Source organism: Emericellopsis atlantica, assembly GCF_019669845.1.
Source record: "Emericellopsis atlantica unplaced genomic scaffold F5Z01scaffold_1, whole genome shotgun sequence".
Taxonomy (NCBI): domain Eukaryota; kingdom Fungi; phylum Ascomycota; class Sordariomycetes; order Hypocreales; family Bionectriaceae; genus Emericellopsis; species Emericellopsis atlantica.
The window spans coordinates 250,314-277,007 of record NW_025764703.1 but is presented as its reverse complement, the minus strand read 5'-3'; the positions used below and the strand labels follow the sequence as shown (position 1 = coordinate 277,007).

Here is a 26,694-nt window from a genome sequence, read left to right as displayed (position 1 = left end):
AGAATTACCTTCATCCTGTCGAAGTCGCTAGACACTATTAGCTCCTCTGCTCGCAACTTGATATCGATGATTTGTGGTGATCTTGCAACGACTAACAGAGTTGGCTTGCACATGCAGGCTCAGCGCCTCCAGAGAGTCCACACGCGTAACCGCCGTCAGGATGCCAAGCATCGAAACGCCAACCGCAGCCAATCGTCCCTTTGACGTTTCAGCTCGAACAAGTCACCGTGCCTGAGCCAACAGGGCTTCAATTCTTCTTATCATTCAGTCGTATCATGGGAAGAAGAAAGGCCACCATAGCGCGGGCTGCTCCACTCCCAGGGAACATGAACTTTCAAGCTGTCAAAACAAAGTTCATGCCCCCTTCATGTTGTGTGCGCCAGCCTATCTCGCCAATTTGTTCTGCAACGCAACTCGATCGTCCCACGTCATATGCCAGCTCACGTCTGGTCAATATTAGCCGGATTCTTATATCACTCGGGCATCCGAAGCCACGTGCCTGACGCACCCAGTATGCACAGTTCAGAGTGCACGTAACCAGTCTCCCTGCCAAGGTCGCCCGCATTCGGATTGAAGATAAATGTATACGGCAGTACAACATATAGGATGGTTGTGCCAGTTGATGCTGCCACGGTGCTCAGAGCTTGCGTCTGGGAGCGCAGTCTCAAAGAGCGTGTCTCACTCACCCCTGAGCGCCGCGCTGGCCAACGGTATCACCGCATTCTGCCAGAGACCTGTGACCCCCAGTACGCTTCATCACATCCTCACTTCCCAGACGGAGCATGGCCCTCGACACCGCCACTATCCTCTCCATCTGCCTGCGCTCTCCCAACCAGTACTTGGGCCTGCTGAGCCCTCCATCGCATGCCATTCGCCATGACATACCACATAATAGGAACCAGAATCGCATAGGGAGCAGCGAGAACGGTAAACGTCCAACCCATCCCCAGTCCATCAATGGCAGGCGCAATAAACGCCGTAGTGGCCGCGCTCACCACCCCTCGTCCAAGGTTCGCTCCCGCTGTCGCTGTCCCCGCCCTGGCCGTGTGAATGTCCATCAACAGCGCCCAGATCGTGTTGTTGAAGATTGTCATCCCGAGTCCCACGACGGCACTGATACTACAAGGTGCCGCCAGGTGCACCTTGCTCTGCACCGCCCAGCCCCATGCCATGATGGCGACACCACTCGCGGCGAGGAAGGGAATCCCAATCTCGAGACGCACCCTCTCAATAGGAAAACCCAAGAGATCAATCTGCCGCGAACGATCGTAGGGAACACCCTGGCGAGCGCAGTGCCGCTTGTAGTTCCAGGTCATCATGGGCCCCGCGAGGATGGCGCCCAACAGAGTACCGGCCACCATGGGGAGATACATGAGCCCCGTGTCCGTGGGACTCAAGTCGTACGCCCGCGCAAAGTTTGTCGCCAGGGCTGTTGTGAGACCCGTGTACGCGGCAAACAGCAGGCATCCGCTGCCCAGTAGCAGGCCCGTCTCCTTCTCCCACAACATGGCAAAGTTGCCGAGTATACTAGCCATGACAGGCTTTTTTGGTCTCTCATCGCGCTGTTGTGGATTTTCTGTTTGAATGTCGCCTGTTGCTCGCCTTTCCGCCGTCCATTGCCATGCCGTCCTATACAGCCTCGGTGGCGCCACAGACCCATCATCGACAAGGGCGCGACACGTCTCGGGGAGGAATAAGATGATGATTAAGAGATTGACCCCAGCCAATATAGTCAACAGCCAGAAGATCCAGCGCCATCCCAGATTCTGCGACACGAGGCCTCCCACCACTGGTCCCAGTGCCGGGCCAAGAACAGTAGGGATACCAGTGATGCTAGCATACGTCCCTCGCTCGGCGGACGTGGCCACATCTGCAATGACGGCACCGCAGAGCGTGACCGTGGGACTGGAGCCTGCTGACTGGAGACTCCGGAGAACCAGAAGCGCAGTGTAGTTTGGTGCCTCGGCGAGTCCAATGTTGGCTGCGATGTAGATGAGGCCACAGAGGAGGTACGCAGGACGTCGTCCAAAAGTATCTGCCAGCGGTCCCACGAACATGGGCAGGATGGCCTGGGTGACAATGTAGGTGGTGACGGTCAAATTGACCTGGGAGATGGAGAGGTCGAGGTCGCTGGCTATGGATGTCATGGCGGGGAGGTAGATCTGCGACGAAAAGGGGGAGAAGAAGGCGGTCATGGCCGAGCATAGAACAATGCCTCTTTTTGCCCATGGCGAGTGGATGGACCATTTTCTGTCTTGTGGTGTTGATATTGGGCCTTCTTCTGCAGACGATTCTGGTGGGACCATGGCAATGCTGTCGAGGACTGGTGCCTCAGATGGCGATTCTTTCGTGACGGGCATACTGAATCATGAATTGAATTTTATTGAAACTGGTCCCTACTCTGGGCATGCTCAGTTCGCTGTCTGATGTATACGTTCTGGCGTCGTAACGGCGGAGGCTTTGGCGAGGGTTTCGTCGATGATTTGTCTCGTGTCGAACAACTGCGATCGAGCTACCGAGTACAAAGTACAAGAACCTGAGCAGGATTTGCTAGAACCCAAAAGACTGACTTATATATAAACCCTTTGGGATTCCTGAACTCATGTACAAGGCGCCCAGACTGGACGTCCGTGGTCTGCGTACTCGGAGAATATGTGTAAACGCCGCGCCCGGTCCGCTGTGACTTGGACCGGGGAGGAGAGGAGGATGCGGTGAACCGGCTCAGTGATTGATCCAAAAGTGCCTTTCATGGATGTCAATCAACCGCTGCGAACAGACTCCCCAACAACCCCACGCCATGACGATGCGCGCGTGCTCAGCGATCTACATGTCGCTGCGCCCCAATTCCCAACAACAATCGTCCCATGTGTACTTTTGGAATGATCAGAATCACGCCACATCAATTTACCAAACGCATTGTCTATGGAATGAAGCCCGCACGCGCGCACTTGGAATCAGGGGTATCCCGCAAAAACACCAGACGCCAGATCTGCTCGCCCCCACGACAGACTAAGCGTTACCTACCTACCACGCATGTACATCATATAAACAAAACAACCGAAAACCCATCCGCCGCCTGATCAACCAGATATACTGGGTGGCCGGCCCATGTTCTTGCGAATCGAAAACTTGGATAGCATCGACGACGCGGACCGCGCCTTTTCCTCGCTGAGCGAACCCGCGCGGTTGGCCGTCGCCGTGCTCGTGGGCTCGGATATCGTGGCCGGGTCGACAAAGTCCTTGGGGAAGATGCCCGACTTGCCCTTGGCGTTGGTGCCCGTCCAGCACCAGTGCTCGACATCGACGTCTACATGAACAGGTCAGCAAAAGGCCCCCTTTAGAGAAAGAGGCACACGTACACGAGATATTCGTAATGGTCTCGCCCTTGTCGAACTTGAGCCAGTCGGCATTCTTCTCCTTCTCCTTGACGGAGAACCGCCATCGCGCCTTGGCGCGGATGATACTCGATCGATCATATCGAATCTCGCTCGTCGACGGGGCGTCCAGCTTGAGGAGCAGCGAGGGCACCGACGCATAGTGCCCGTCGTGCCAGCCAAACGCCCACTCGCCGTTGTACTGCGAGGGCCAGGTCAGACCACTGATCCGCGCGCCTTGTGCGAGTTCGAGGGCCGGCGAGCGATCGTACAGAAGACGCTGACCGTACATCCTCCGTGCCTGGTCGAGTGACACGGCCGACGGGCGATAGATCAGCTCGTCGGCCCGCTCGATGACAGGGTGCGGCCGTGTGGGGTGCTTGAAGTGAATGTCGTAGTCGTTGCGGTACTTTTCGGGCAAGGCGGTGCCCTCAATGACCGTCACGCCGGGGACTTCGGGCAGGGGCCGCGGGTGGCGCGCGAGGTGCTCAAAGAGAGCTTTCTGGTTGAAGAAGACGGTGGCGTCGCTGTCGTGGATGGTGCGCCCTGCCTGAACACAAAACATACACGCGTATTGCACGTCGTCGACACGTTTCGTGGAGATGTGGCTCTTTTGGAGGAAGCGGACGCGAAAGTTGATGCCGTTGCGCTGGAAATTGCCCTTCTCTGCGGCCACTGTCAGTACTCTCTCGTCTCCCGAGAAAGGGGGTCATCTTACCCTCCCCGTTTACGTCGGTCTCAATCTCGGCAAAGTCAAGCTCATACAGACAGGCAAGACATCGCGCTACCGTGGCGGCGGTCGCGAAGCCCTATACTAACGTTAGCGCTGCAGTTCTTCCCAACCAGGGCACTAATAGCTACAGGTTTCTTCGTCCTCTTGACACCGATGCCTCCGCGAATGACTTCCTTTGCGCCTTCGCAGAAGCCCTTGGCCAGGAGGAATGAGCTCGCCTCGTCAATCTTGGCCCCCTTGAGCTCGCCCGATCCTTCGGCCGTCGGTTTGGGTGGCAGCTCTGTCTCTACGGGAATGGGCGCGCTACCCATCATGGCAACCATCTCAGCGGAGGGCTGCACTATAGGTTGGGCTCCTGGGATGGCTGGTGTCGGTGGCTGTAGGGGGCTGACGCCGATGCTGGAGTTGAAGGAGTTGCCGCGGGCGCGCGGGTCACCATGGGAGGGAAGGCTGATGAGGTCGGGCCGTAGGGACTCGTCTGACTGCTCGGATAGTGGAAACGAGTGTTGTCGGGAGTGCTGGGACGTGGGCGAAAAGGGCTGCGAGGGTTGGAAGAACGGGATCGAGCCAGGCTGTGCCGAGGTCACGTTGTGCTCTGGGATTGCAAAGTTGGGCAACGTCGGCTGCCGGCGAGGCGGGTGCGGTGAGTGATGGTACTGATGGTGATTAGGCGCAGGTTGCTGGCTCATGCCGCTCGGACGACGATCCTCCATCTCGTGAATTTCCGGAGCCGGAAACCCGCCTCCAGTTGCGCTGACAGGAGGGGGAGGCACCACTGTGAATCTGCCGTTTGGATCATCTTGGAGAGTCGACTTTGGCAGGACGGGCGACTCATTCAGCTCGGCTCTTCCTTCGACCGGTGGTTCGACGGGGCGTCGACCATCGTCCCCTGCCTTGACGTTCCAGTCCAAATGGGTTGCTGACGTTGGCCGAGGCTGCTCCCGCGCCGCATCGTGGATGCTATCGTGACCCGTGGGTGAGCGCATGAGTCCTCGGAGCAGGCTGCTGGCATCGTTACTGTCAGCCATGGAGCTCCCCGCGGACCCCCGATGGGGCTGGCTTGTGAACCCGGGCATGAGTGCGGCGTGTGGCGATGTCGGTGTCGGCATCTGGGCAATGGACCCCCGCGAAGAGGCGGCGTCGCTAGTGGGCGCTTCAATCTTCATCCGCAACAGGGCATCGGAGATTCGCGGCGCCGCTTTGCGCGAGAGCATTTGCAGCTCGGTGAACTTGTCGGCGTCAAAGTCGTCCGGCTCGACGTAGTCGTCAAACTCCCACAGGAGATCAGTCAGCTGCCCTCGGAACGTGGCAATCTCATCGCTGTCCTTGAGGGCGGCGATGAAGCTCGAACCGTAGTCGTCGAGGTGTTTGCGACACTGCGGCTCGATCCTCTTGACGGCTCGCTCACCCTCCTTGAGCAGTGCCTGAGCGGCCTTGAGCATGACGGGGTTCTCCTCGCCAGCATTGTGCAGCGCCGTTCTGGCCTTGTCGACAATGTCCCGAAAGGATGTCAAGACAAGGTCGTCGACCTCTTCCATCATCTTGGCCTCCAAAATGGCAGCTCGACTGGTGTCGTCCCTTGTTGCCGGGTGGCGATTGTGTGGTTGTTCACCTCTCTCTGTCGATGGAAACAAGCGTGTAGTCGCGCCGTCGCGGGGTGAGGCCAAATGAGTCCGCGGGGTTTCGATCTCGAGGTTTCGAGGCGCTCTGTGTGCATGTAAGTTGCGTTGTCGTCGTGACTCGTCTGTCCTCGTCTAGGCTGTCAGGTTCGTTTGAGTGAGACGCGTGCGCATGATCAAGGAAAGGAGAGAATCAAAAGTGCAAATCACTCAGCGAAAGAACGACGCCGCCGCCGCAGTAATTAGCAGCTGAGCTGACCATGCAGGCGGCAGCGGCCCTCCGCGGCTGAACGAAGATCTGAGACCATCTTCACACGGGTGACGAGCGTGATGTGCATGGGCAAGGATGGGCGTCATGCCAAGCGCAAGTACCTCGGCTGCGTGAGACGCACTGAGAGGTACATCGGGCCCTTGCTAGTCCAGGGGACCACCAGCCTTGCGGGTCATTGAGGGCAACAGGTGCGAGGAGAGAGAGAAACGTGGGCGGTCGCTGAGCTCTGGAAGTCTGGAGACTGGAGGGTGGGCGCCACGCAAACGCGCCACTCTGATTGAACAAAGGACTGGACGGGCTGCGCCAGCGGGCGGTGGCTGGGGGGCGGGCCGCTAAGAGGCGTGCCGATAGCGCAGGACTGGGAATATCCACGATCCCAACATCCAGTCCATGTCGAGTCTCGTTCGAAGGCCATGTCTTCAGAATAACACTCCATGAATAATGTCATATCTGACCATGATACTTTCAGCCAATTCATAAATTCCATAATCCTACGACCGTGCATCGCACTCTTTCTCGGATCCTTATAGCTCGCGCGGCAACGGCAGCATCGTGGGGAACTGGTTGCGCAGGAGTCAGGACGCAAGAGAAGCCTGCCAGTGCCGTCTGACCCTGCATCAGGAAACGTGTCCGCGATTTGGCCCAATGTAGACGCCAGAAAAAGACCCCAATAGGTGTGAAGCAGACCTCTGCGTAAAAGGCTCCTTGAGACACTGTGCCCCATTACCGCATGTCAGACTAGACATATCAACCAGGGCATCATGATGGTGCCTGCGCGGGGTCCAGCCACCTGTACCTTAGCCACTGGGTGATCTATGCGGTATCTTTTACGGTGTGGTCTATCCTTCAGGTTGTATGAAAGTAGTCCTACACCGTGAGCTTCACTGACAAGTGACCATCTGTGGTTCCTTTACTGTTGCCAGGGGGTTATACAGTGGTTACTCAAAGCTTGTCTTCAAAACGAGCCCTGCGTAGTCAAGAAGCCAAATAAATCTATGCCATGGACGCAGCGTTCCCAGGAGACTCCTCTTGACCAGCCATAGAAGCCATATCACGTCTCCACTGCGCCTGCACATCCCCAAGCAGTCCAGGCGTCGCACATACATCCATCGCGGTCCCTGCCATCGCCTTAGCAACCCTCATAGCTCGCTGAAAGGCGCCTCGGGTGCGAGACGCCTTTGCAAAATCGGGACTGTGCGGCTGTCCGCCCTTCTCGCCTGGGGGAATGGCAAAGCTGACATTCATACTCGGCAGCGCGTAGCTCAGGTTCCCCTGGTCTGTGCTGGCCTTGACCCAGGTATACTGCCCAGGGGGCGGCAGCGGCGGATCAGGGGCGTCTGGCATCGCTCTCCAGTATCTTGCGTAGGATGCTGCCAGCACGCGATTCGGGACGTGGTCCTTGTACCCTGGCGTCTCCTCAATGTGGACCTGGGCGCCAGTGGCCTCAGCACCAGCTTGAAAACACGCTATGACCTTACGCCGAAGCTCTTGCAAGCGATGCGAGCTCGTGGCTCGGAGAACAGCAACACCAGCAGCGTGCGCGTGAATCACGTTCGGCTTGTTCCCGCCGTCCGTGATCTGTAGGCCAATAATGTCGTCGGGATGCGTCTGTTGCCGAAGCACCGAGACAGCATTATACGCCACAATGAGGGCATCCAGCGCGTTTATGCCACTCCAGGGGCTGTTGGCGGCATGAGCGGCGCGACCGCGGTACGACACGTCGAGATGTGTGTACGCAGTGGTCCTCACCATGGGGCTATTGTTCAGGATCCCCGGGTGCGAGATGATGGCCACGTCAACGTTGTCGTACGCCCCGGCCTCGAGGCATTTGATTTTGCCGCCGCCGCCTCCTTCTTCCGCTGGTGTCCCTATAACGAGAACTTTGCCGCCAATCTTGTGCCTTTGTAGAGTCTCTGCCGTCGCGATGCCTGCTGTCACCGAAGCGACGGCTATGAGGTTGTGGCCGCACGCATGGCCAAGGTTCGGGAGCGCATCTTTTTTTTCGGTTCGAATAAGTCACCTTGACGTCTCACATGGTTTTTCAAAGTCGCCTACCCATTTCTGCGTTGAACGCGATGACAGGCCCAGGCCTGCGGGTGTCGTATTCGGCGACCCAGGCCGTGTCCATGCCATAGGCCGAAGGGGTGATCTTCCAGCCAGCGTGGGAACCCATGAACTTGGTCAAGGCATCGTGGGCCTTGTGCTCGGCGAAGCCAAGTTCGGGATTATCGTGGAGGTAGCAGTTGAGAGTCCATGAGGGGTCGTCTAAGCGGAGGACGACCTGCTCAATGTCCGACAGGTAGGATGGGTAGTTGTCATCTTCGAAATGCCGTGGCACGAGGACGAAGCCATCTTCCTCTTCGTCCATGGCGTTGACGAAAAGATGTGAGCGTGAAGCGGGCGAGGTTGATCGGAGCAATAATTAGCATGTGGGGTGGTGGACTGTGGAACTGGAGGGGCAGAGCAGAGCGCCAAGGCGTTGAAAAGTTCCCGTTACGCGCCTAATCAGGACCCCTGAACAAGTGCTCAATGCCCCCTGGGACTAGCGCTGCCAATAGCCTGATAAAGCTCCGTCTTAGTGTTGCGCCTGGGAAGCTTCATCTTCTTCTTCGCACTTTGTCAATCTACATGTACTTTAGTCCGTCAAGAATCCTGCTACCCGTACCCAAAATACACAATGACTGTCAAGAAACACCATGTAGCTTCAAAGCTCAAATACTGGGACGACCCAGGTGACGGCTCCAAGCCCACGCCTATCTTCATTGGTAAAGGTCACATCACCAATAAGCGACCTCACAAGGAACATGAATTCACGATATCCGACGTCAGCGGTGATGAGTCGCAGTACAATCTAGACAGTCACGGCTTCCAGTGGTGCCAGCATGCGAGCTATGAGGACATGTTCACAGACGACGAGCGCATCAAGGCCGCCTATTACCCCGAATGCGAGCAGCTCATCAAGACAACAACCGGGGCGAGAAAAGTGCACATCTTCAACCACAAAGTCCGTCGCGGGCCGACACAATGGCACCACCTGGGTCTGCAGAACCTCGCCAACCGCGGGCCCGTCACGCGGACGCATGTCGATCAGTCGTATGACGGTGCCGAGCGACGTCTGCGGTGGGAGTTCCCCGCCGAGGCCGATGCTCTCCTCGAGAAGCGTTATCAGATCATCAACGTCTGGCGGCCGATCCGCACCATTCTCAAAGATCCCATTGCCGTGGCGGACTCTACCTCCGTGCCTGATGCGGATCTCGTCGGGGCGGAGATGACTGAGGATGGTTTCATGGGGGAGTCTTGGGTTGTGCGTCACAACCCTTCGCATCGGTGGTACTACAAGTTTGGCATGACGCCGCAGGATGTGTTGCTCATCAAGTGCTTCGACTCGGAGGAGAAGGTTGCGAGACGCGCGCTGCACTCTGCGTTTGAGGACCCAGCCTATCAGGATTGTGACTCGAGGCAGAGCATCGAGGTTAGATGTCTCGTGCTGTACTAGCCTCAGCGAGCAATTGCCAGAGAGGGTTGGTGGAACGCTCACGTTACAGCACAGGATAACACCGCGGGGGCAAGTGAAAACAACGGCGGCTTCTTGCTTGATAAGTGGAGCGAGGAAGACGTTGACCTCCAATGCGTGTCTGGTAGCATTTATCGGGTAGCGACAGAGTCTGGCCGGGCTCTTTGTGGTTACAGTGAGGGGTCATGATAGTTGAGTTGAATAGCGGCGGCATATCTACTCCTTCCTGGCAAAGAGGATGTACTGGGGTGACTTGTGAGCAACGAGGCCATGCTGCAGAGTAGCCGTTTACTTGTACTTGATAAACGAGATGTTGGCCAAAAAGGGGCACTTTGTTCCGATTGGGTCAACATGTGCAATCAGTACAAGCAGTCCAGGGATGGGCTTTCACTTGAGAGTTGAGAGTCGGGACATTGAATCGGCCGCCCAGCCGATCAACGAGACGAGACCACAGCCAAGTCCACTTCGTGCTATCGGATATTTTAATCACGATCATGAGAAACAGGAATTGATTTGACAAGAAGCTCGCAAAAGGGGGACCAGACCCCTGATGGAGCGGGGTTGGTTACATGGTACATGTACACCACGTGCATCGCGTCCTTCATCTTCTCCACCAGCCCCCTCTTCACGTCCTCGTCTCTCCAGTCTGCTTCACCCTCATGCACGCTTGTCGGGTGAATGCCAAAAGATCGTGGGTCCACTGACGCGCAAGCGTCCCAAGACCCTTTTATCCTTATCTGGTAGCTGTTCATCTCGGAACGATGCAGCAAGTACATCCGCCGTACGCAGTGCCTCGTATATAGCCATGGCCTCCCTCGCGCTCTCACATTGATCCCTTCTTCCCTTGCTCAACTCTGTGTATACCTTGAATCAAAAGTCACCATGGCTCCTCAACTTGACCCCCCGCAGACCGTCGACTGGATGGGCAAGAAGGTGCCCGTCTGGGGCATGCAGACCATCGACTACGGTCGTCTGCTCTCCCACGATCCCTCGGAGATTGACAAGCTGGTCAGCGCTTGCACGGACGAGGGCTACTTCTACCTCAACCTGCAGGGCATTGACGGCCGCCGCATGCTGGCCGACCAGCAGGAGACCCTCAGGCTCATGGAGCGCTTCTTCGCTGAGCCCATTGAGGCCAAGAATGAGTTTGGCCTCATCTCCTCCCACCTCGGCTACGAGCCTGTGGGCAGCCGCACTGGTGTTGCTGCGGGCACCAAGGACGGCTACGAGATGCTCAAGGTGTCTCGTGATGAGATCCAGCGCGACAGCCCCAAGATCCCCGCCGCCGTCAAGGCCAGCGGTGACCTCCGGATCCTAGAGAACACCATTGGCAGTTGCAACACCATCACAAAGGTCATGCTGTCTTGCCTGTCAGATGGTCTCTTCCTGCAGGGTGCCGGTCGTTTTGAGAACCAGCACCGCAACGAGCGTCCATCCACGACTACGGTGAGCCTCTAAGTCTCCTTACACGAACAGATGCTGACACCACCCAAGCTCTCCATGATGCACTACCTGCCTCACGAGGAGACTGGCCCCGAGCGCATCGGTCACCAGAAGCACACAGACATCAGCACCCTGACCCTCCTCTTCAGCGAGCAGTGGGGTCTCCAGGTCCGTCCTCCCGGCACCTGCGGCGCCCGCGAGATGGGCTTCGTCGCCCCCAAGCCCGGCTGCGCCTTTGTCCACGTCGGCGACTCGCTGCGCTTCGCGTCCGGCATGAAGTTCCAGAGCTGCATCCACCGCGTCGTCCCCTTTGACCCGACCGAGCACCGCTACTCCATCGCCTACTTTCTGCGCGCCGAGGACGACACCATGTTCATCGACTCGGAGGGACGCGCCATCACTGCGGGGCAGTGGCACGACCAGAAGTTCAAGGCCTTTACGGACCCGGAGATGTGGCAGGCCATGGCGCCCAAGTCGATGATCCTCGGCGGGATGAAGGAGGACGGCGAGGATGAGCCCATTAAGCCTCTGATGGAGACGACGGCTAAGACGGCAGTGTCCACGCAGGCGTGAGTCTTCGTAAACTACAGATATAAATATACGTTCATGAATTGCTGTCATCACATCTAGCAAACTTGTGCTTGTTGTAAGCCTTGGTGGATGTGATGAACTTACCAGTCAACATGTTTACCGAAGCTGTTGATGACTAGGCCAAGAGCCCACCTTCTGTCCTCAATACTCATAAATAGTTTGTCCAATCTGAAAGTCGGCCTTGTCCTGGATATGTAAACATGCGCCTGTTTACATGTAGAATGTAGACCGTGACTGTGTGTAGGGTGGGCAGCTTTAAGTTGTAATTGTAGGCAGACCGAGGGGTGTGTGTATATTAATGACATTAGCCGCCGCCAGCTAACTTAGCATCAGCCACAGCGACATGGACCTGTTCCTGCCTTTGGTCGGTTGTCTCTGCCCACGTGCCTTTGCAAGTTCTAAACGCAAACGAAGCTGGGCGTCGATGCACGTTTCCAGGTTGAGCCCAATGATATTCTCCCCTCTCACGGTATTCTTGTCTCTATTCCCTCTTCATATAAGATTGAGCGATATCACCCGCGAAGCCTTGTGCCTACGCGTACTTGCTTAGTGCTCAAAGTGTTTCACGTCTGCAACAAGCTGGGTGCTCCGACGCATAGCGGTTAGGCACTTTGCTCCGTGTGACTGAGATGCATCAGACCATGAGATTGTAGACAAGGAAATCGTTGCTTCAATGTTCACAGGTTCGACGACTGATCGGCACCACTTAGTACTATCTGGTTGACCCCAAGTCCTGTTTCCAAGTTTCTGAGCAACTTATTTCACAGAATCCCGTCAGCACAGCTCATCGGTCACCATCACCAGACAGAGTCAACTTCTCTCCGTGGCCGCCTCCAGTCCCGCGTGACCGGCTTTCAAACTCAACGCTAACGCTTCTATACGACTTTGATGAAACTTGAGCTTATGTCGATCATTCGCATCGACGTAATATCCCCCACTGTCGATCCACGATCATCCCTCAGGGTCTTAGGGACCAGGGGTCCGAATTGCTGGGGTCGATCAAGACGAACGATGGGGGTTCAAGTTCCAACTGTACCAAGCATGCGTTTGGCCGCCGTCGTCGGCTTACAACTCGGATGAAGACTTGATTGTCCAGGTGATGCGAGTGTGGCGCGTCAGGAGCTGTCGCCGTCACCACCGCAGCATTCAACAAGAGCTCCCTTTGTCAATTCGCATCTTTCCCAGGTCCGTGTGATAAACACAAAGTCCACGCTTATATACTTGGGCCGGGTCGCCCCCGAGTGATACAGATCACGAATAGTATCTCTGAATAATTTCGAGTGGCAGAGTCTCTTTGGAGCCGGCCTATAATAGCGCGAACCCCGAGTTCTCAACGGCGATACCCCAGTCGAGCAACAGTGCGGGGATTCCACGATGCTGATCCTGTACTTTATATCTCGATCCTGGCAGAATTATCCCAGAAATACCCTACCCCGCGTCAGCCTGGGGTGCTAGAGGCCCAGCGATGGAGTCTGGCCGTTGGAGTTGGTAAGATCATCTCGGGTCATCTTCAAGGCCAGAAACCGAGTCTACTACTTCCTTATGTAGTCAAGGCCTACATAAGACCTCCCGGGTCCCTATATATATCTATGTCACCAACAAACTGTCTAATTATGCTCACCTTATTGTCTAGCCGGGGTATATGGGTGTTCGTATCGTTTCTCCCATACGTTCTGGGCGAGTGCTGGCGAGACGGTCCCTGCGATGGTCCACAGTCAGCATCTTTCACAGGTCCATGGGACAAGTACAACTTTGCCCCCCAAACGCGCTTTGTCACACCCGTCAATGTGATCTCTTTCCCCGAAGGAGAGTTTGTGTCCGCATACGACGAGGATGAGAAATGGACACTAGATAGCGAGACGCCCGAGCTCGTTCTCGACTTTGGCTATGAAGTGGGCGGCATCATCTCTCTCGACTATGACCAGCTCGGAGACGGCCCCTCAGCCTTGGCTCTGGCTTTCACGGAAGCGAAGAACTACATCGGTCACGAGTCGGACAGCTCTAACGGCAGTCCAGAGTATCCAGATCTGCATCTGACGCACAAGATCAACTCGACTGGTCCTGGGGCATACACGATGCCAGATGCCAGTCTTCGGGGTGGCTTCAGATACCTGACACTATACCAAGAAGAAGACGATGCACCCCCACTGCACATTCACAATGTTCGACTTGAGATTAGCTTCCAGCCTACTTGGCCCGACATGCGCGCGTACCAGGGTTATTTCCACTCGGAAGACGAGCTTCTCAACAGGATCTGGTACAGCGGCGCCTACACCCTGCAGACAAACTCGGTGCCCAGCTATACCGGGCGTGTGGATGTCGGCACTATCGAGGAAGGATGGAAAAATGACGCATTCGTTGGTCCTGGCGGCACGGTGCTTCTCGACGGCGCCAAACGTGATCGGTGGGTTTGGATTGGTGATATGGGAACGGCCGTCCCCAGCGCGTTTGTTAGCACGGGCGACATGGCGAGCACGCGAAACGCCTTGCAGGTTATGTTTGACAATTTGAGAGATGACGACGTTTTGCCCAAGGCAGGTCCGCCATACCTGGCGTACAACAGTGACAGTGAGTCCCTGCTGTGGGCCAGAATCTGGGCGAGTGCTGACATCGGGGGTAGCCTACCACATGTGGACCATGATCGGGGTCTACAACTACGTTTTGTACACAGGTGACATTGACTGGCTGGAGCCAATCTGGCCCAAGTACATCAGAGCCCTCAACTATGCACGCGGGCTCGTGGACGACAAGGGCATTGTGAGTGTCAAGGGTACAGCTGACTGGGCTCGGTGGCTGTACTCGAATGAGCGATCGTCTGCCAGCATGCTGTAAGTTTAGCCTTGACATACCTGCTCAACCATGCTGATATTTGATAGCTTATATCGAGCTCTCCAGACGGGTGCTGAGATTGGTACATGGTATCCAGATCTTCCTGATGCCTCCTCGCTAGCTGAAAAGTGGACAAAAGAAGCAGAGACTCTCAAGAGAAGCCATCATGGCTGAGCTTTGGGACGAGTCGACAGGGGCTTTTCGGGAGAGTCCTGACGATGTCTCTCTATTCCCACAGGATGCCAACAGCATGTCTCTTGCCTTTGGTGTCCTCGAGAGAGGGAGCGAGGAAGCAGAGCGCGTCTCCTCGTACCTCGAGTCAAACTGGACGCCTATCGGCCCTGAAGTTCCCGAGCTACCGGGTAACATCTCCCCGTTTGTCACGAGTATTGAACTCTTTGGTCATTTTCGAGCTGGTCACCCTGAGCGTGCTGTGCAGCTCATGCGCGACGCATGGGGCTGGTACATTAATCACCCCAACGGCACAGGCTCTACTGTCGCAGAAGGCTACCGCGTCAATGGGACATGGGGCTATCGGACTGATAGGGGGTACAAGGACGAGACGTACATGTCTCACGCGCACTGCTGGAGCAGCGGGCCCACGTCTTCTCTGACGGAGCGCCTCGTTGGTCTTCAGGTGACGGCGCCAGCGGGAGAGGAGTGGCAGTTTGTCCCCGAGACTGGTGTTGATGGACTGGGCGAGGCTGAGGCAGGTTTCACTACAAAATTAGGCAAATTCTCAGCGAGCTTCAAGGTGGACAGGAGTCGTGTGCATCTCAAGTGGGACACTCCCGAGGGAACTCGAGGCTGGTTGTCGCTGCCAGGGAAGAGTGGTCGGTGGATTGACGGAGGAAAGGGGTCCAGGACACTTTGCTTGTGAGAAATTAAGTAAAGATTGCTATCTCGCTTTGATTCTTGCACCGCAGTGGCTCTAGTACATGTTTAAACAGAAGTTGCAGGCCAGTGTAAGCTTGCAGTCTATGACCAAATCTTCTCCCACGTCCTCCTCATGAGAGGCAGCTCGGCCAGCCTGGCCTTCTCGTTCTCTTCAATGCCACCCTCCTCCCAGTGTCGGCACTCGGCGTCCACCTCGGCCTTGCCACTCCACAGATCAGCCTCCTTGGGACCGATCCACAGCTTGCGGCCCTCCTTCCAGTACTTGAGACAGCCGACAGCCGTGACCAGGGCAGTGAAAGCGACCGCAAAGTAGCGGGTGATGAAGCCGCGGACGGTGAAAGGCGAGAAGACGTCAAAGCCAACAAAGATGATCATGAGGGTGACCAGCAACAAGGCCCAGTATGCAGTCCAGGGGGTGTATGGCGCAATGTAGGGCAGCATGTCGTTTGTGAGACCCTGTGCCTTGCGGGAGCGGAACCAGCAGATGTAGGTGATGAGCATGAGGAAGAAGGTCATGATCAGGGCCGTGGTGGTCAAGTCGACGAACCAGAAGAAGACTTCGACGGAGGAGTTGGAGCTGACCATAAAGGTGACGCAGGTGATGAGAGACACGGTGGCCACGCAGTAGATGGGGATACCGCTCTTGGTGCACTTGAGGAGAAACTTGGGGGCCTGGCCCTCACGGGCGAGGCCGTAGAGGGTACGCGAGGCGGAGTAGAGGTAAGCGTTGCCGCACGACCAACCGGACAGCAGGATGAAGCCGTTGATGACATGGGAGTAGCCGGTGATGCCCAGGTTCTCGATGCCAATGACCCAGGGGGAGGCGGCGGTGCCTGACTCGCCAGTCAGGCGATCCTCCTTGGACGAGCAGATGATGCCGACCGCCAGGACACCGATGACATAGAAGCCAACGATGCGCCAGAAGACGAGGTTGGCAACGCGAGGGATGGTGCGGCGGGGGTTCTGAATCTCACCGGCCGCGAGAGCGATCATGTCGGGTCCGGCAATGGTGAAGGCAGCGTAGATAGCGACGGACCAGAAACCGAGGAAGCGCCCAGTCGACCCATCGGCGTAGTACGAGTTCATGGCACCAGAATCCCAGTTGCGGAAACCATAGGCGTCGCCCTTGGGGTTGCCGCCAGCCATGGTGATGATGGTGGTCAGGACAAGCATGACGAGCAGGATGATCTTGGTGGAGGCCATGACAAACTCGGCTTCTCCGAACCACTTGACGGCCACGACGTTGAGGAAGATGCAGACGCCCATGGCCATGCCGATCCACGCGGCCGGATTGGTGTCCTGGTCCCAGTATTGCATGACGGTCGACACGGCACTGTACTCGACGCAGATGAGCATCGTCCCGGCGAAGAAGTACGTCCAACCCATGGCGAGACCGACGGCAGGGCCACAGACACGAGAGGCGATTTCGAAGATGGATCCACGGATAGGCAGGTAGGCACACATTTCAGCGACGCAGAGGAACAGAGGCCAGACGAAAAAGAGGCCCCAGAAGCCGTAGCCCAGGATGAGCGAGAGGGGACCGACTTTGGCGAGGACGGTGCCGACGCCAACCTGTATCATCAGTCAGTATGAAAGTGTCTACGTCTGTTCGGGGGGGGGCTGCGTACCCAGAGGCCGACACCGATCGAGCCACCGATGACCATGAGCTGGACATGGCGAGGCTTCAGACCGCGATGCGTGGAGCCATACTGCTCTTCGATGGCATTGTGCGGCTGCTTGAGGTCGCCGTCCACCTGCGACGTTGGGCGCGCACTCTCGACGCGCGAGATGTCGTTGGGGCCCTGGGGCACCTTGGTTTCTGTTGTCGTCATGGTCGACAACTGGACGATGGCTCAGCAAGACCAAGTGAGAAGGTGTGGGAGGGAAGACTGGGAGGTTGAGACTGCCGTTGGAGGGCGAAATCGGTTCCTGAGGAGGCGTCGTTCCCCTGGCTCTTATACAGACATGTCAAGCAGCGCCATGTTCCCAAGCGTCCCTGAGCTGAGTCGCTGACACGGCGTCTTATCAGCGGGTCGCGCCAGGAACCCACAACCCAAAGTGAATGAGAGTTGAGACTCGAAGCCATCCATGTCCGTTGGCGGAGCCCTGCTGCACTGGGGAAGCGCAGATAACGCATGGAAGTGTTCCATGACAGATCTGTGGGGTATTGGGGTGTTACGTACAAGCAACGCCAGGGAGGAGACAGCCTCCAATATTCGGCTCAGCGCCCTGAAGAACATCCCAGGGCTCTACTCATTGGCTGCCATGCTGATAACCTATCTTGTTTAAGCGTATTCCATGCCGGGTGGCGTAGGGAAGCAGTCGCTCAAGAGCCGGCCATGGACCGGCAGTGGGAGGTGTCTGTGGAGTCGCTGACCGGCAGAGGTGGCCGGTTGTGTGTGGCAGTGGTTGGCGACACCGGTCCTGACCGGCTCCTCGCCGTGCTCGGACAGGGGATTTCGTTCGAAAAGGCACGGCAGAATGGCGATAAGCTCGGTGACGGACGGAGAGCAGAGCACAGCGCGCACGAGTCGTGCGTGCTCCCCACATCACTCATGGCGAGCCTCGCCAGACCGGCTCTACCGGCAGCCTCAGATAGGCGTTGATAACCGTGGAGGCTCTGTCAACTGCACCTTTCTTACGTAGCCAGGATGTAACCGGGGATTCGAGACCTGTTTGATGGATCATGGCTCGTGGCCGGAGTCGGATGAAGGGGACGCGCGACTAAATCCCCGGATATTCCACGCAAATACAGTGGAGATTGCTATGTTCAACTGAGCGTTTAATTGACACAAACCCTATCCTTGACATGACTCTTTATCAAAGTCAAACCTACCTATATTGACGTGTAAGCTAGGAACGGCTCGCAGAGAACGTTATCTTCCTTGTGCCTGGCTGTCAGCGCAGCCTCTGGAAATCCCTATCGCGAATCCTCTCCGTGGCGTCTTCTCTCGGCCCTACCCTACCAGCCCTTACCCTTGGCCATTCGTGATCATGTATCCGTACTTGCTCAGTATTCCAACCCTGCTGGCATCAGCATGCCTACTCCCATCGTTGGCACAGGCCCACGGCCAGGCGCACGCTCACGCAGACACCCTGGACGCGGACAATATTGCCCATCTCGAGCAGCTTCACGCCAAATGGGGCACAGATGTACGTCGACTCCCCGGCGAGGCCGAAAAGTTCCCTCGTTACCCCAGCTTTTCCGTCTTGGCCCATGAATCGCGTCGTCCGCTAACGCAGTGACATTGTGCATTTGCAGTGGTCCTTTTCCGGCATCTCGACCTTTGCCCATCTGCCACACTTCAAGTGTCTCACGCAGCCCGATGAGGACTTTGACATTGGCATCATTGGTGCGCCATTCGACACGGCCGTCAGCTACAGACCGGGCGCGCGCTTTGGTCCCAGATCCATCCGTGCCAACTCGGCTCGCCAGATCTCCTTTCGCAGCTTCAATGCGCGGGCTGGCATCAACCCCTACACCTCGTGGGCGCGGATCGTGGACTGTGGCGATATTCCCGCCTCTCCCTTTGACAATGCCCTCGCTCTTCACCAGATGAGTGAGGCGTACATTGAGCTCGGCAAAAGGAACACGCCCAAACCATCCGACGGGTACAGGGGCAAGTCGCGTCTCTTGAGTCTGGGAGGAGATCACAGCATCGCCCTGCCTGCCCTCCGCGCGCTCAAGGAACGCTATGGCCAGCCCATCTCGGTTCTGCACTTTGATGCCCATCTCGACACATGGCACCCGGCCAAGTACCCGTCTGCCTGGATCGATGACGACGTCGAGTTTGCGCAGAGCTACTTCAACCACGGCAGCGTCTTCTGGCTGGCGGGCGCAGAGGGCCTCATCGCCAACGGGTCATCTGTCCATGCTGGCCTGCGCACCCGTCTGTCGGGTGGTGACTGGGCTGACTACGAGGAGGACACCCAGCAGGGCTGGTATCGCATCCCAGCCGACGACATTGACGACATTGGAGTCCAGACTGTCATTGATCGCATCATGGGCAAGCTCGGTACGGAGAGGCCCGTGTACTTGTCTATTGATATCGATGTCATTGACCCGGGCATGGCGCCTGCTACTGGCACCCCGGAGCCTGGGGGCTGGACGACGCGTGAGATGATTCGCATCATCCGTGGGCTGGAGGGACTGAACCTCGTTGGTGCGGATATTGTAGAGGTCAGCCCTCCGTATGATGACCGCGTCGAGGGTACCGCGCTGGCGGCTGCCCAGCTTGGCTACGAGTTGATCACCAGCATGGTGAAGAGGGGACTGGAAGAGAAGAAGGAGAAGACAGATGCGAAGGATGAGCTGTAGGATCTAGTACTATAAGCAGCCGAGGAGAAACGTGACAATGAAGAGACGATATGAGAACGCAGTCGCTGAGCTGAATTAATAAGTAATGAACTAAACAAACGCCAAATGCTCAGAACATCCCCGTCCACCCGTCCGGTCCACGTCCATCTCCCTCCGTAGGCGCATGCCCCAGGTCAATATCGAACCCATACCCTTGGCCAAGCATATCAGACAAACCCCCCAGCGTTGCCACACCGCTCGATCCCCAGTCCGCCGGCGTCCCGAAAGCACCAGCATTGTTCACAGACGGCATCGCCAGGGGCGTCGTCGCCTTGGGACCCGCGACACTACCCCAGCCGCCCGAAGCAGCGTTCCCCGTGAGCGACGGGATGCCCAGCGCCGGATCAAACGCCTTGTCGTCCCCCACGCTGCCGCCATTGACGTGCTTCGACGTCACGCCCGAGCCTTGCCACTCCATCTGCCACTTTTTGAACATTTCGTAGTCGGATTCGCGAGACACGGGCTCCTGCGGGTTATCTGGGACTTCCATACGCGCAATGGCGTGCTCAAACGCCTCGATGAGCGAGGCGTCGAAGCGCGCGGAGGCACCCCACGCAGCCATGTTCTTCAGCATGGCGATCCCCTCATACAGCGGTTGGCGCAGTCGTTCGGTGGCGTCCTGCTGCTGTTTCTCAATAAACTGGGAGAGGATGACGAGCAGCGCGACGCGGAGACCGCTGAATTCGGTGTACGACGCACGCGCGAGGCCAATCGTGTTCTGCAGGAGACGGCAGAGATCAACGATGGACAGGGCGGCGTCCACGCAGTCGGCGATCATGATGGAGCGCCGTCGCGCGTTCAGTGACACTGAGCGTGGACTAGGCTCGCCAGCTTCGCTGCTGGCAGGTTCCACGGAGGGTCGTCCTTTGGAGGAGGACCGGGGTCCCATGGCGGAGTTGTTGAGGGGCGTGATGAAGATACGTCCGGCGTACATGCGCAAGACGCAGAACTCGAGACGCACGTGGACTGCTGCGCGTGACACGGCGCCGTCCATGGCAGGGTTCTGGGAACATACCTCGCTGGGCAGGGTTTGCCACCACTTGTGCAGCTCGTCCTTGATGTCGACCAGCCGTGCGAGTGCGCAGAATGTGGTTTGTCGATCGGCCGCCTTGAACAGCGAGATCTCGTGCCTGACCCTGCCGATGAAGCCGCAGAGATGGATGGAGGCATGAAACTGCGCTGTGTTTTGAGGGGGCGAGCCTGGCCAGATGTCTTGTCTGTCGACTGGGTACGACGCGTCAATCTCGCCGTCCAGCACAGAGACAGGTCTCCCGTGAAATGTGCCGACCCGTCGCTCCAGGGCGTATAGCGTCCACCAGACGCGGTTCCTTGTCTCGCGAATGACCAGCTCCAGACCTTCACCCGGGTAATTACGATGCATGCCGTTTTGAATGGCCAGTTTCATCGCGAGGTTGATATAGGTCCACGCCAGTCCCGACGGGTCGAGAGGAAGGGTGTACAGCCCTATGAGGAGGCATGCCTGGGTGCTCTCGAGCGAGGCGATGGCGATTACGTCGGGTAGTAACTTGCAAGCTTGCTGGTAAAACTTGATGCCAATAGCATCCTCCGAGAATGACGCATTGTTGTTGGTCTTGCCGCCTAGAGAGTCTAGGTAGACGTACTGCGTGCCGACCGCGAGGACCATGTAGATGATAGCCAGCGTGGGCACGTCACGGCGTGAGAGTGATGCCGGATTCTCGTAGACAACGTCCATCTTGCGGTTGAGCCAGGTCCGGTCGACGAAGAAGTAGTCGCCCTCGGCATGGCAGAAGAAGGCACGGGTGAGGACGTCGGCGATTTGGCGAGGGGGCAACGAGGACGACAGGCCTGATGCGTCTGGGGGCGCTTGTAGCTCGTCGAAGCGGTAGAATTCCTTGATCTTGGGGGCGTCAGGGGCGTCCTGTCAGTACTTGTCAGCGTGAACTTGGCGAGGAGAATGCGCTGCTTCCTACGGTTCTGTGAGGGCCGGTGGCTTCTATCCACTGCTTGATCCTGCATCTGTCAGCCCTTGCGCTCAAGTCCATTAAAGGGCACATTTCTCACCTCATACTGAAATTCCAATGAGAAAACTCTCCAGAGTAATCTATACACATCTGGGTCAGCTGGATCTCAACAGATTTGGGGTGAGCGTCTCTCACGTGTGGCATTATTCTCCAACGGTTGTACCGTAATCTCATCAAGCTTGACATCCCCCGAGCTGTTGGACTTGACCTCTGCATCCTCCTCCGGCGGCATCTGATCGAGCCTCTTCTTCTCGACCGAGTCGGCCAGATGCTGGAGTGTGTCCCCATCCAGCTTCACATTGCCCACAAAGTGCGTCAGCAGTCGCTCCATGTTGGCCATGCGCCTCGTCATCTCCGCGACATCCTCGTCCGCGCCCTGCCGTGCGCTCGTGCCCCCGTTCTCCGACGCGCCCGCCCTGGCCCGCGCCGTCGATTTGGTAAAGGCACATCGTCGCTGGAGGTGCACGCACCGTCGGCAGGGCAGGCCACCTTCGCACTTCTCCTTGACCTTGCGGCACCCATCGCACCTGTTGCGGATCACCGTCAGCTCTGAGACCTGCGTCAGGGAAGCATGAGACTCACGCGCGCGCTGCCCGCTGACGGGTCAGATTCGGTCCACTGCGCGACGGCGGCGGTTGCTGAGGGTTCGCCTCAGATATGTCGCCGCTGTAGTTGGGGGGCAGCTCCTGGGGGTCCATGGCAGGGAAGTATCTGGCGTAGGTTAGGTTCGACCTGGGGTTTGACAGTTACGCACGAACTGCTGCTTCATCTGAGAATGAACGTCAATTGAATGGAGAGTCGAGGCCCAAGCCGCAATCGGCGACACACGTTGAAGATCCACTGATATCAAAATGGGGGTGGGAATTGGAGACGAGGGCCCACCGCCCACCCATCCCTCCTCATCGCGTGTCCAAGAGAAACACCAATGGCAATGGCTCATGCGGTTCTAGTCTTCTTCACGTCAATTGCTGCGAGTAAGTTCGACAGGAGTCACAGGACAGGCCCGCTTTGCTAGTTCGATAGTATGCAGCAGTGGACGTCTGGTACGCGCTCCGCTCATATATTCCATAGCATCCGAGGTTGTTTGACTACCCTATACTCCCATCTGGGCTCCTAGAGTCAGTTATTTACGCAGTAGACACAAAGAACCAACTTTTTATTGGAACATGAAGAAGTTCATGGCCTTGGATGACTCTGCAGTTGATTCTGGTCCAGGCTGCACCATGAATCGAGGGGTGAGCACGGAGAAGACCACCCCCCATCATCAAATCGCTCTCAAATTCACGAGCATCTGGCCCAACATATTTCGTTGGCTCCTTGTCATGTCCCCGAAATTGATACTCTGCCGGGTATCATGCTGCCCGGACGCTCCTGGATGGCCGCGATGTTGTTCTTGACGACAGGGTAGAGCCCGCGCGGACAGCGCGTCTCGAGATGCATGCCTTAGGCAAGCTGTGGCTGGCACGTTGTCGTCAGGGCGTGGGAGACGACGGATGTCCCTGCGAGGACGGACTCTGCACTTGCCCGTAATATTTTGGTGGTTCGTTTTCCTATGCAAGAAATATCACTCCAATAACCTCATAGGACCTCTGCACCCATGATGTTGCCGTCGAATCTGCCGTCTCGAAGTACCATGAGAGGCGAGACTTCACGTGGTCGATGCTGTGGCCGCTATGATGATTCTCAAAGGTAACAGCAGTATTTGTCGGGGCAGTCATCTTGGCTCTTTCGTGTAACGTCCTTGTAGCTGTAGCGTTTCGAGACAGAACGCTCATTGAAGAGCAATGGACGCTTTCGTATCTCTAGTCCTGTTGGGCATCTTGGTAGTATCTCGAATGAGGAATCAGAGCACCGAGTGCAACTTGTACTGGAAGTTGACAGTGCCAGTCTGCACGCCCATGCTGTTGACCATCTTCAGCTCATGGAACGCCCTGAGGGCCTCCCTCTCGCCCGGCGAGCCTATGCCGAGCTGCTCCAACAGGTGAGCCAGCACAGCATAGAGGATGCTATAGCTGCCATCGCCAACCTTGACGGCCAAACCCAAGGCGCCCTTGGCACCAAGACGTCTGGTATCCTCTGACTCCTTGACGCCAATGGCATAACACGCATCAGCGCCCAGTTTCCCGATGAGTCGCCCCTCAAAGGCTTCCATCAGGATCGTGCAGAATCGACCATCGCCGCCCACCTGTTCAGGGTGTCGAGCCATAGCGTCGTATATCCGCCCCATCCACCTCTCACGTTCTGTGGTCGCTGCATCCCTCGCCAGGTCGCTTGATGCTTTTGCAAATAACGCATAGCTCTGGCTCAAAGCGGTGAGCGGATACGCCGGTGCTGGCATGTTACAACCGTCGATGCCCCATATGATCTCGTCGGGCGCTAGATTGGCAACCTCTTCGACGGCTCTCTTGACGCGCTGCTGGATGGGATGGTCCTGCACATGGTAGTCTGTCAATGGCGCACCAAGTGCTTTCGCACCCGCCAGCATCCCGGCATGTTTCCCCGAGCAGCAGTTGTAGACAGCCGTGGGCGTGACCCCGTCCCTCCACCAGCCCTCCGTGACTTGTGGAGTGATGGACGGCTGGCCACCGCAACGCAAGTCGTCTTCCGTGGCGCCGACCTTGTCGAGCATCTGGCGCGCCCTCTGGACATGGCGCTCCTCACTGCTATGCGACGCGCACATGAGCGCGAGGTCTACGCTGTCAAAGCTGGACTGGTCAGCGCCACCCGTCTCGACCACAGCCAGTGCCTGCATCGGTTTGGCCGCCGATCTGATCAGCGTGATGCGGTGGGGATTGCCGACATAGAAAAGTAGACGGCCGTCCGCGTCTGTCACGGCTGCGTGGATCTCGTGCGTGTTCTCGACGACGCCGCCTCGGTCTGTGACGACGAGGTTGTCGCCATATGTAGTTCTCGTCATGGTGGCGTGTTCAATCCTCAGCCCAGCATTCAATCTGGCTTGAGGCTCTGTCTGGGGTCCAGGAAAACAAGACTCTAGCGACAGTCGTACCACATAGATGGTATTGTCACAATGCAAGTGTCGCATCTCTCACAGGCATCGTAAAAATCGAGAAGGCGCCCCAACGGGAAGGTGGATCGGGACCTTTGTCGAGGTAAAGGGCGCTATTGACGCCCACGCGGTACGCATACTTCAGAGCGCTGCCATTATGATGATTGACGAGGATGAAAATGCCTGAATATTGTAGAGTGAACGCTGCGAAGCTCCATGTCAGGGCCCGTGTAGGGTGAGGTAAAGTGGGATGGCCGGCACAACTAAATCGATGAACCTCCAAAAACGCGTCGCACACGCGCCTTCACCACTGCCACCAGCACCACCACATCTGCAAGCAACACATTCCCAATGCATCGCCTCTTCTAGCCTCCTGTGAACCAGCAGCCGGTCTGCTCGCTACCCGACCCCCGTCATGTCTCGACGCCGCACGCCCCGCGATTCGAACGCCTCGACCGTATTCACCGACGTCGAGCCCGAAGACCCGATCCCCAGCTTCTTCAACCACAGCTTCTCGACCTACCGCGTGTCCCCTCTCTTTGTCGGCGACGAGCCCCTGACAGAAGCACGACTCAGCGTATTATCGCGACGCTTGCGGGACGTCCTCGTCGGCGACGTCGTGCGCGGTGTCCACATTGGACTCGAATCGAGCGCGACGGCAGCAGGAGCTCAGGTTGGCGTGCTCAAGGCCGTCCGAGTGCGTCTGTTTCGCGCGGATGATGTCTTTGGCACGGGCATCCAGGACAGCGAGGACGTAGGCAGTGCATGGACTGCGCTGTCGGACGAGCAGAAGCGAGGACTATGGATTAGCGTCCAGTACGAGAATACGAGCTATCATGCACTTCTGCTCCCAACTATCCAACAGCAGGACAAGGCTACACCCCAGGCATGGCAGATGCAGCCCGGCAACAACAGGTCAAGAGGCAAGCAGAGCGCGTCCAGAGACGTCAGCTTCCTCCACCTGCCCCTCATGCTCTTCCGGATGCCTCTCGCGTTGAGGAACATTGTCAGCGACTGGCTCTCTACAACCTTTGACTGCCGAGTGTGTAAGCTCGCGCTTGGGACGCGAACACTGGTGACCGTGTGGGAAGAATGGATCGACGCGATTGGGATTGCCGCACGAGGCTCGGACTTTGTCATCACGCTTGCCTTCGACGCGCCTTTGGCAGATCCATCGATCGCAACCGACAACGACGACGAGGAAGACGAGGGTCCGCAGTCGTACAAGTCAGGTCTGCGGTCCATCGACATTACGATCCAGCCACAGGATCTCCGTCGCTTTGTGCGCGCTGGCCGGACCATTGCAGAGCCCAGAGCGAAGACGGGTGCTTCCTGGGAGACGGATGACCGTGAACGTCGCAGACTGGCGGGCAACGACTCTGACAATGGATGGGCATGGCTTTCGTCGGGTCAAGCGACTGAGGAGCAGCCGTTCACCAATGCTCTCGCACGCTATCTGGATCACCACCTTGCGCTGAACCTGTTCCATCCCAGCGTGCGCGTTGTGCAGATTGCCGCCAACGGCTACGTCCTCGCGTCGAGTCGCTTGAAGATTGTCAGCAAGGACGCGCCGAACAGCAGCTTGTCCAAGGCGACGTGGATGTTTATCACGACTATTGGACAGCGCATCAGCGGCGAGGCGTTGCCGGCGATATTTACGTGAGCGACGAATCAACCTCCAAGCATTATCAGAATTGCATCGCATCTCCCGCCTTTCCCCCGCATATACGCTGCGATTGAGGCTCGAGCTGTAGCCGCACGCACGCACCCCTGCTCTGGAGCATCCAACTTCCTACTCCACAACCGCCAACTTTACGGGCCCATTGCATCATAAGGACCCTTGGCTGCCACGCCAAGGGTCCTGTGCATCTCGATCGGCAGCATTCTGGCGCGGCAGATATCACACAGGTTTAGCAGCTCAGGGATGACGCAAGGCTGATGACCGTTCAGTATAAGAGGTGGACGAGGAGCGAGACGATCGCGCTCATCAACCACTTCAGAACAAGAACAAATCACCAGCACTTTATCCGACCATCCAAAACCATCCGCAAATCAC

The 26,694-nt window shown here is 57.2% G+C and overlaps 13 protein-coding genes across 13 annotated transcripts; 5 read left to right on the top strand and 8 right to left on the bottom strand.

Annotated features, from left to right (window-relative positions):
* Window positions 1-269: 269 nt before the first annotated feature.
* On the bottom strand, window positions 270-682 carry F5Z01DRAFT_5430 (uncharacterized protein). Its single transcript, XM_046260543.1, has one exon. It carries the CDS (start codon window positions 599-601, stop codon window positions 335-337), a length of 267 nt encoding a protein of 88 aa, XP_046122773.1. The 5' UTR covers window positions 602-682; the 3' UTR covers window positions 270-334.
* Window positions 485-2,556, bottom strand: F5Z01DRAFT_5347 (major facilitator superfamily domain-containing protein). Its single transcript, XM_046260479.1, has one exon. The coding sequence runs from the start codon at window positions 2,358-2,360 to the stop codon at window positions 765-767; it is 1,596 nt and encodes a 531-aa protein (XP_046122772.1). The 5' UTR covers window positions 2,361-2,556; the 3' UTR covers window positions 485-764.
* Window positions 2,557-3,046: 490 nt separating this feature from the next.
* Window positions 3,047-5,908, bottom strand: F5Z01DRAFT_5332 (uncharacterized protein). The gene is made up of 4 exons (XM_046260476.1): window positions 4,236-5,908; window positions 4,093-4,183; window positions 3,360-4,040; window positions 3,047-3,307 (listed from the first exon to the last, which is right to left on the bottom strand). Exons 1-4 carry the CDS (start codon window positions 5,646-5,648, stop codon window positions 3,081-3,083), a joined length of 2,412 nt encoding a protein of 803 aa, XP_046122771.1. The 5' UTR covers window positions 5,649-5,908; the 3' UTR covers window positions 3,047-3,080.
* Window positions 5,871-6,855, bottom strand: F5Z01DRAFT_5315 (uncharacterized protein). The gene has a single exon (XM_046260460.1). The coding sequence runs from the start codon at window positions 6,719-6,721 to the stop codon at window positions 6,170-6,172; it is 552 nt and encodes a 183-aa protein (XP_046122770.1). The 5' UTR covers window positions 6,722-6,855; the 3' UTR covers window positions 5,871-6,169.
* A 135-nt stretch (window positions 6,856-6,990) lies between these two features.
* F5Z01DRAFT_614179 (amidohydrolase family protein) lies at window positions 6,991-8,365 on the bottom strand (the record flags this gene model as incomplete). The annotated part of the gene is made up of 2 exons (XM_046260803.1): window positions 6,991-7,991; window positions 8,053-8,365. 2 exons carry the CDS (start codon window positions 8,363-8,365, stop codon window positions 6,991-6,993), a joined length of 1,314 nt encoding a protein of 437 aa, XP_046122769.1.
* Window positions 8,366-8,603: 238 nt separating this feature from the next.
* Window positions 8,604-9,743, top strand: F5Z01DRAFT_5313 (uncharacterized protein). Its single transcript, XM_046260457.1, has one exon. The coding sequence runs from the start codon at window positions 8,675-8,677 to the stop codon at window positions 9,491-9,493; it is 819 nt and encodes a 272-aa protein (XP_046122768.1). The 5' UTR covers window positions 8,604-8,674; the 3' UTR covers window positions 9,494-9,743.
* A 411-nt stretch (window positions 9,744-10,154) lies between these two features.
* Window positions 10,155-11,543, top strand: F5Z01DRAFT_5387 (putative 2OG-Fe(II) oxygenase family oxidoreductase). Its single transcript, XM_046260516.1, has 2 exons — window positions 10,155-10,957; window positions 11,006-11,543. Exons 1-2 carry the CDS (start codon window positions 10,394-10,396, stop codon window positions 11,525-11,527), a joined length of 1,086 nt encoding a protein of 361 aa, XP_046122767.1. The 5' UTR covers window positions 10,155-10,393; the 3' UTR covers window positions 11,528-11,543.
* Window positions 11,544-12,857: 1,314 nt separating this feature from the next.
* Window positions 12,858-15,254, top strand: F5Z01DRAFT_746227 (alpha-rhamnosidase; the record flags this gene model as incomplete). The annotated part of the gene is made up of 4 exons (XM_046266947.1): window positions 12,858-14,113; window positions 14,166-14,373; window positions 14,422-14,463; window positions 14,504-15,254. The coding sequence occupies exons 1-4, from the start codon at window positions 13,135-13,137 to the stop codon at window positions 15,252-15,254; spliced, it is 1,980 nt and encodes a 659-aa protein (XP_046122766.1). The 5' UTR covers window positions 12,858-13,134.
* Window positions 15,255-15,303: 49 nt separating this feature from the next.
* Window positions 15,304-17,254, bottom strand: F5Z01DRAFT_5114 (proline-specific permease). Its single transcript, XM_046260359.1, has 2 exons — window positions 16,900-17,254; window positions 15,304-16,843 (listed from the first exon to the last, which is right to left on the bottom strand). The coding sequence occupies exons 1-2, from the start codon at window positions 17,101-17,103 to the stop codon at window positions 15,353-15,355; spliced, it is 1,695 nt and encodes a 564-aa protein (XP_046122765.1). The 5' UTR covers window positions 17,104-17,254; the 3' UTR covers window positions 15,304-15,352.
* Window positions 17,255-18,040: 786 nt separating this feature from the next.
* On the top strand, window positions 18,041-19,649 carry F5Z01DRAFT_641528 (arginase family-domain-containing protein). The gene is made up of 2 exons (XM_046262585.1): window positions 18,041-18,424; window positions 18,534-19,649. Exons 1-2 carry the CDS (start codon window positions 18,266-18,268, stop codon window positions 19,587-19,589), a joined length of 1,215 nt encoding a protein of 404 aa, XP_046122764.1. The 5' UTR covers window positions 18,041-18,265; the 3' UTR covers window positions 19,590-19,649.
* F5Z01DRAFT_5149 (PrnA protein) lies at window positions 19,644-22,196 on the bottom strand. Its single transcript, XM_046260379.1, has 4 exons — window positions 21,767-22,196; window positions 21,672-21,711; window positions 21,581-21,620; window positions 19,644-21,528 (listed from the first exon to the last, which is right to left on the bottom strand). The coding sequence occupies exons 1-4, from the start codon at window positions 21,981-21,983 to the stop codon at window positions 19,699-19,701; spliced, it is 2,127 nt and encodes a 708-aa protein (XP_046122763.1). The 5' UTR covers window positions 21,984-22,196; the 3' UTR covers window positions 19,644-19,698.
* A 1,278-nt stretch (window positions 22,197-23,474) lies between these two features.
* Window positions 23,475-24,548, bottom strand: F5Z01DRAFT_669579 (L-asparaginase II; the record flags this gene model as incomplete). Its single annotated transcript, XM_046264436.1, has 1 exon — window positions 23,475-24,548. One exon carries the CDS (start codon window positions 24,546-24,548, stop codon window positions 23,475-23,477), a length of 1,074 nt encoding a protein of 357 aa, XP_046122762.1.
* A 325-nt stretch (window positions 24,549-24,873) lies between these two features.
* Window positions 24,874-26,663, top strand: F5Z01DRAFT_5164 (kinetochore complex Sim4 subunit Fta1-domain-containing protein). Its single transcript, XM_046260397.1, has one exon. The coding sequence runs from the start codon at window positions 25,054-25,056 to the stop codon at window positions 26,299-26,301; it is 1,248 nt and encodes a 415-aa protein (XP_046122761.1). The 5' UTR covers window positions 24,874-25,053; the 3' UTR covers window positions 26,302-26,663.
* Window positions 26,664-26,694: the final 31 nt, after the last annotated feature.

What these genes read in the sequence shown, in the direction of transcription:
- F5Z01DRAFT_5430 (XM_046260543.1), bottom strand. Translation starts at nt 601, where the DNA reads ATGTTGTACTGCCGTATACATTTATCTTCAATCCGAATGCGGGCGACC.
- F5Z01DRAFT_5347 (XM_046260479.1), bottom strand. Translation starts at nt 2,360, where the DNA reads ATGCCCGTCACGAAAGAATCGCCATCTGAGGCACCAGTCCTCGACAGC.
- F5Z01DRAFT_5332 (XM_046260476.1), bottom strand. Translation starts at nt 5,648, where the DNA reads ATGATGGAAGAGGTCGACGACCTTGTCTTGACATCCTTTCGGGACATT. An exon ending in TCAAGAGGACGAAGAAACCT is followed by an intron (nt 4,184 to 4,235) that starts GTAGCTATTAGT and finishes ACGTTAGTATAG; the next exon opens with GGCTTCGCGACCGCCGCCAC. An exon ending in GACCGACGTAAACGGGGAGG is followed by an intron (nt 4,041 to 4,092) that starts GTAAGATGACCC and finishes CAGTGGCCGCAG; the next exon opens with AGAAGGGCAATTTCCAGCGC.
- F5Z01DRAFT_5315 (XM_046260460.1), bottom strand. Translation starts at nt 6,721, where the DNA reads ATGGGGCACAGTGTCTCAAGGAGCCTTTTACGCAGAGGTCTGCTTCAC.
- F5Z01DRAFT_5313 (XM_046260457.1), top strand. Translation starts at nt 8,675, where the DNA reads ATGACTGTCAAGAAACACCATGTAGCTTCAAAGCTCAAATACTGGGAC.
- F5Z01DRAFT_5387 (XM_046260516.1), top strand. Translation starts at nt 10,394, where the DNA reads ATGGCTCCTCAACTTGACCCCCCGCAGACCGTCGACTGGATGGGCAAG. An exon ending in AGCGTCCATCCACGACTACG is followed by an intron (nt 10,958 to 11,005) that starts GTGAGCCTCTAA and finishes ACACCACCCAAG; the next exon opens with CTCTCCATGATGCACTACCT.
- F5Z01DRAFT_5114 (XM_046260359.1), bottom strand. Translation starts at nt 17,103, where the DNA reads ATGACGACAACAGAAACCAAGGTGCCCCAGGGCCCCAACGACATCTCG. An exon ending in CGATCGGTGTCGGCCTCTGG is followed by an intron (nt 16,844 to 16,899) that starts GTACGCAGCCCC and finishes CTGATGATACAG; the next exon opens with GTTGGCGTCGGCACCGTCCT.
- F5Z01DRAFT_641528 (XM_046262585.1), top strand. Translation starts at nt 18,266, where the DNA reads ATGTATCCGTACTTGCTCAGTATTCCAACCCTGCTGGCATCAGCATGC. An exon ending in ACGCCAAATGGGGCACAGAT is followed by an intron (nt 18,425 to 18,533) that starts GTACGTCGACTC and finishes GTGCATTTGCAG; the next exon opens with TGGTCCTTTTCCGGCATCTC.
- F5Z01DRAFT_5149 (XM_046260379.1), bottom strand. Translation starts at nt 21,983, where the DNA reads ATGACGAGGCGCATGGCCAACATGGAGCGACTGCTGACGCACTTTGTG. An exon ending in GTTGGAGAATAATGCCACAC is followed by an intron (nt 21,712 to 21,766) that starts GTGAGAGACGCT and finishes AGATGTGTATAG; the next exon opens with ATTACTCTGGAGAGTTTTCT. An exon ending in CATTGGAATTTCAGTATGAG is followed by an intron (nt 21,621 to 21,671) that starts GTGAGAAATGTG and finishes TGACAGATGCAG; the next exon opens with GATCAAGCAGTGGATAGAAG.
- F5Z01DRAFT_5164 (XM_046260397.1), top strand. Translation starts at nt 25,054, where the DNA reads ATGTCTCGACGCCGCACGCCCCGCGATTCGAACGCCTCGACCGTATTC.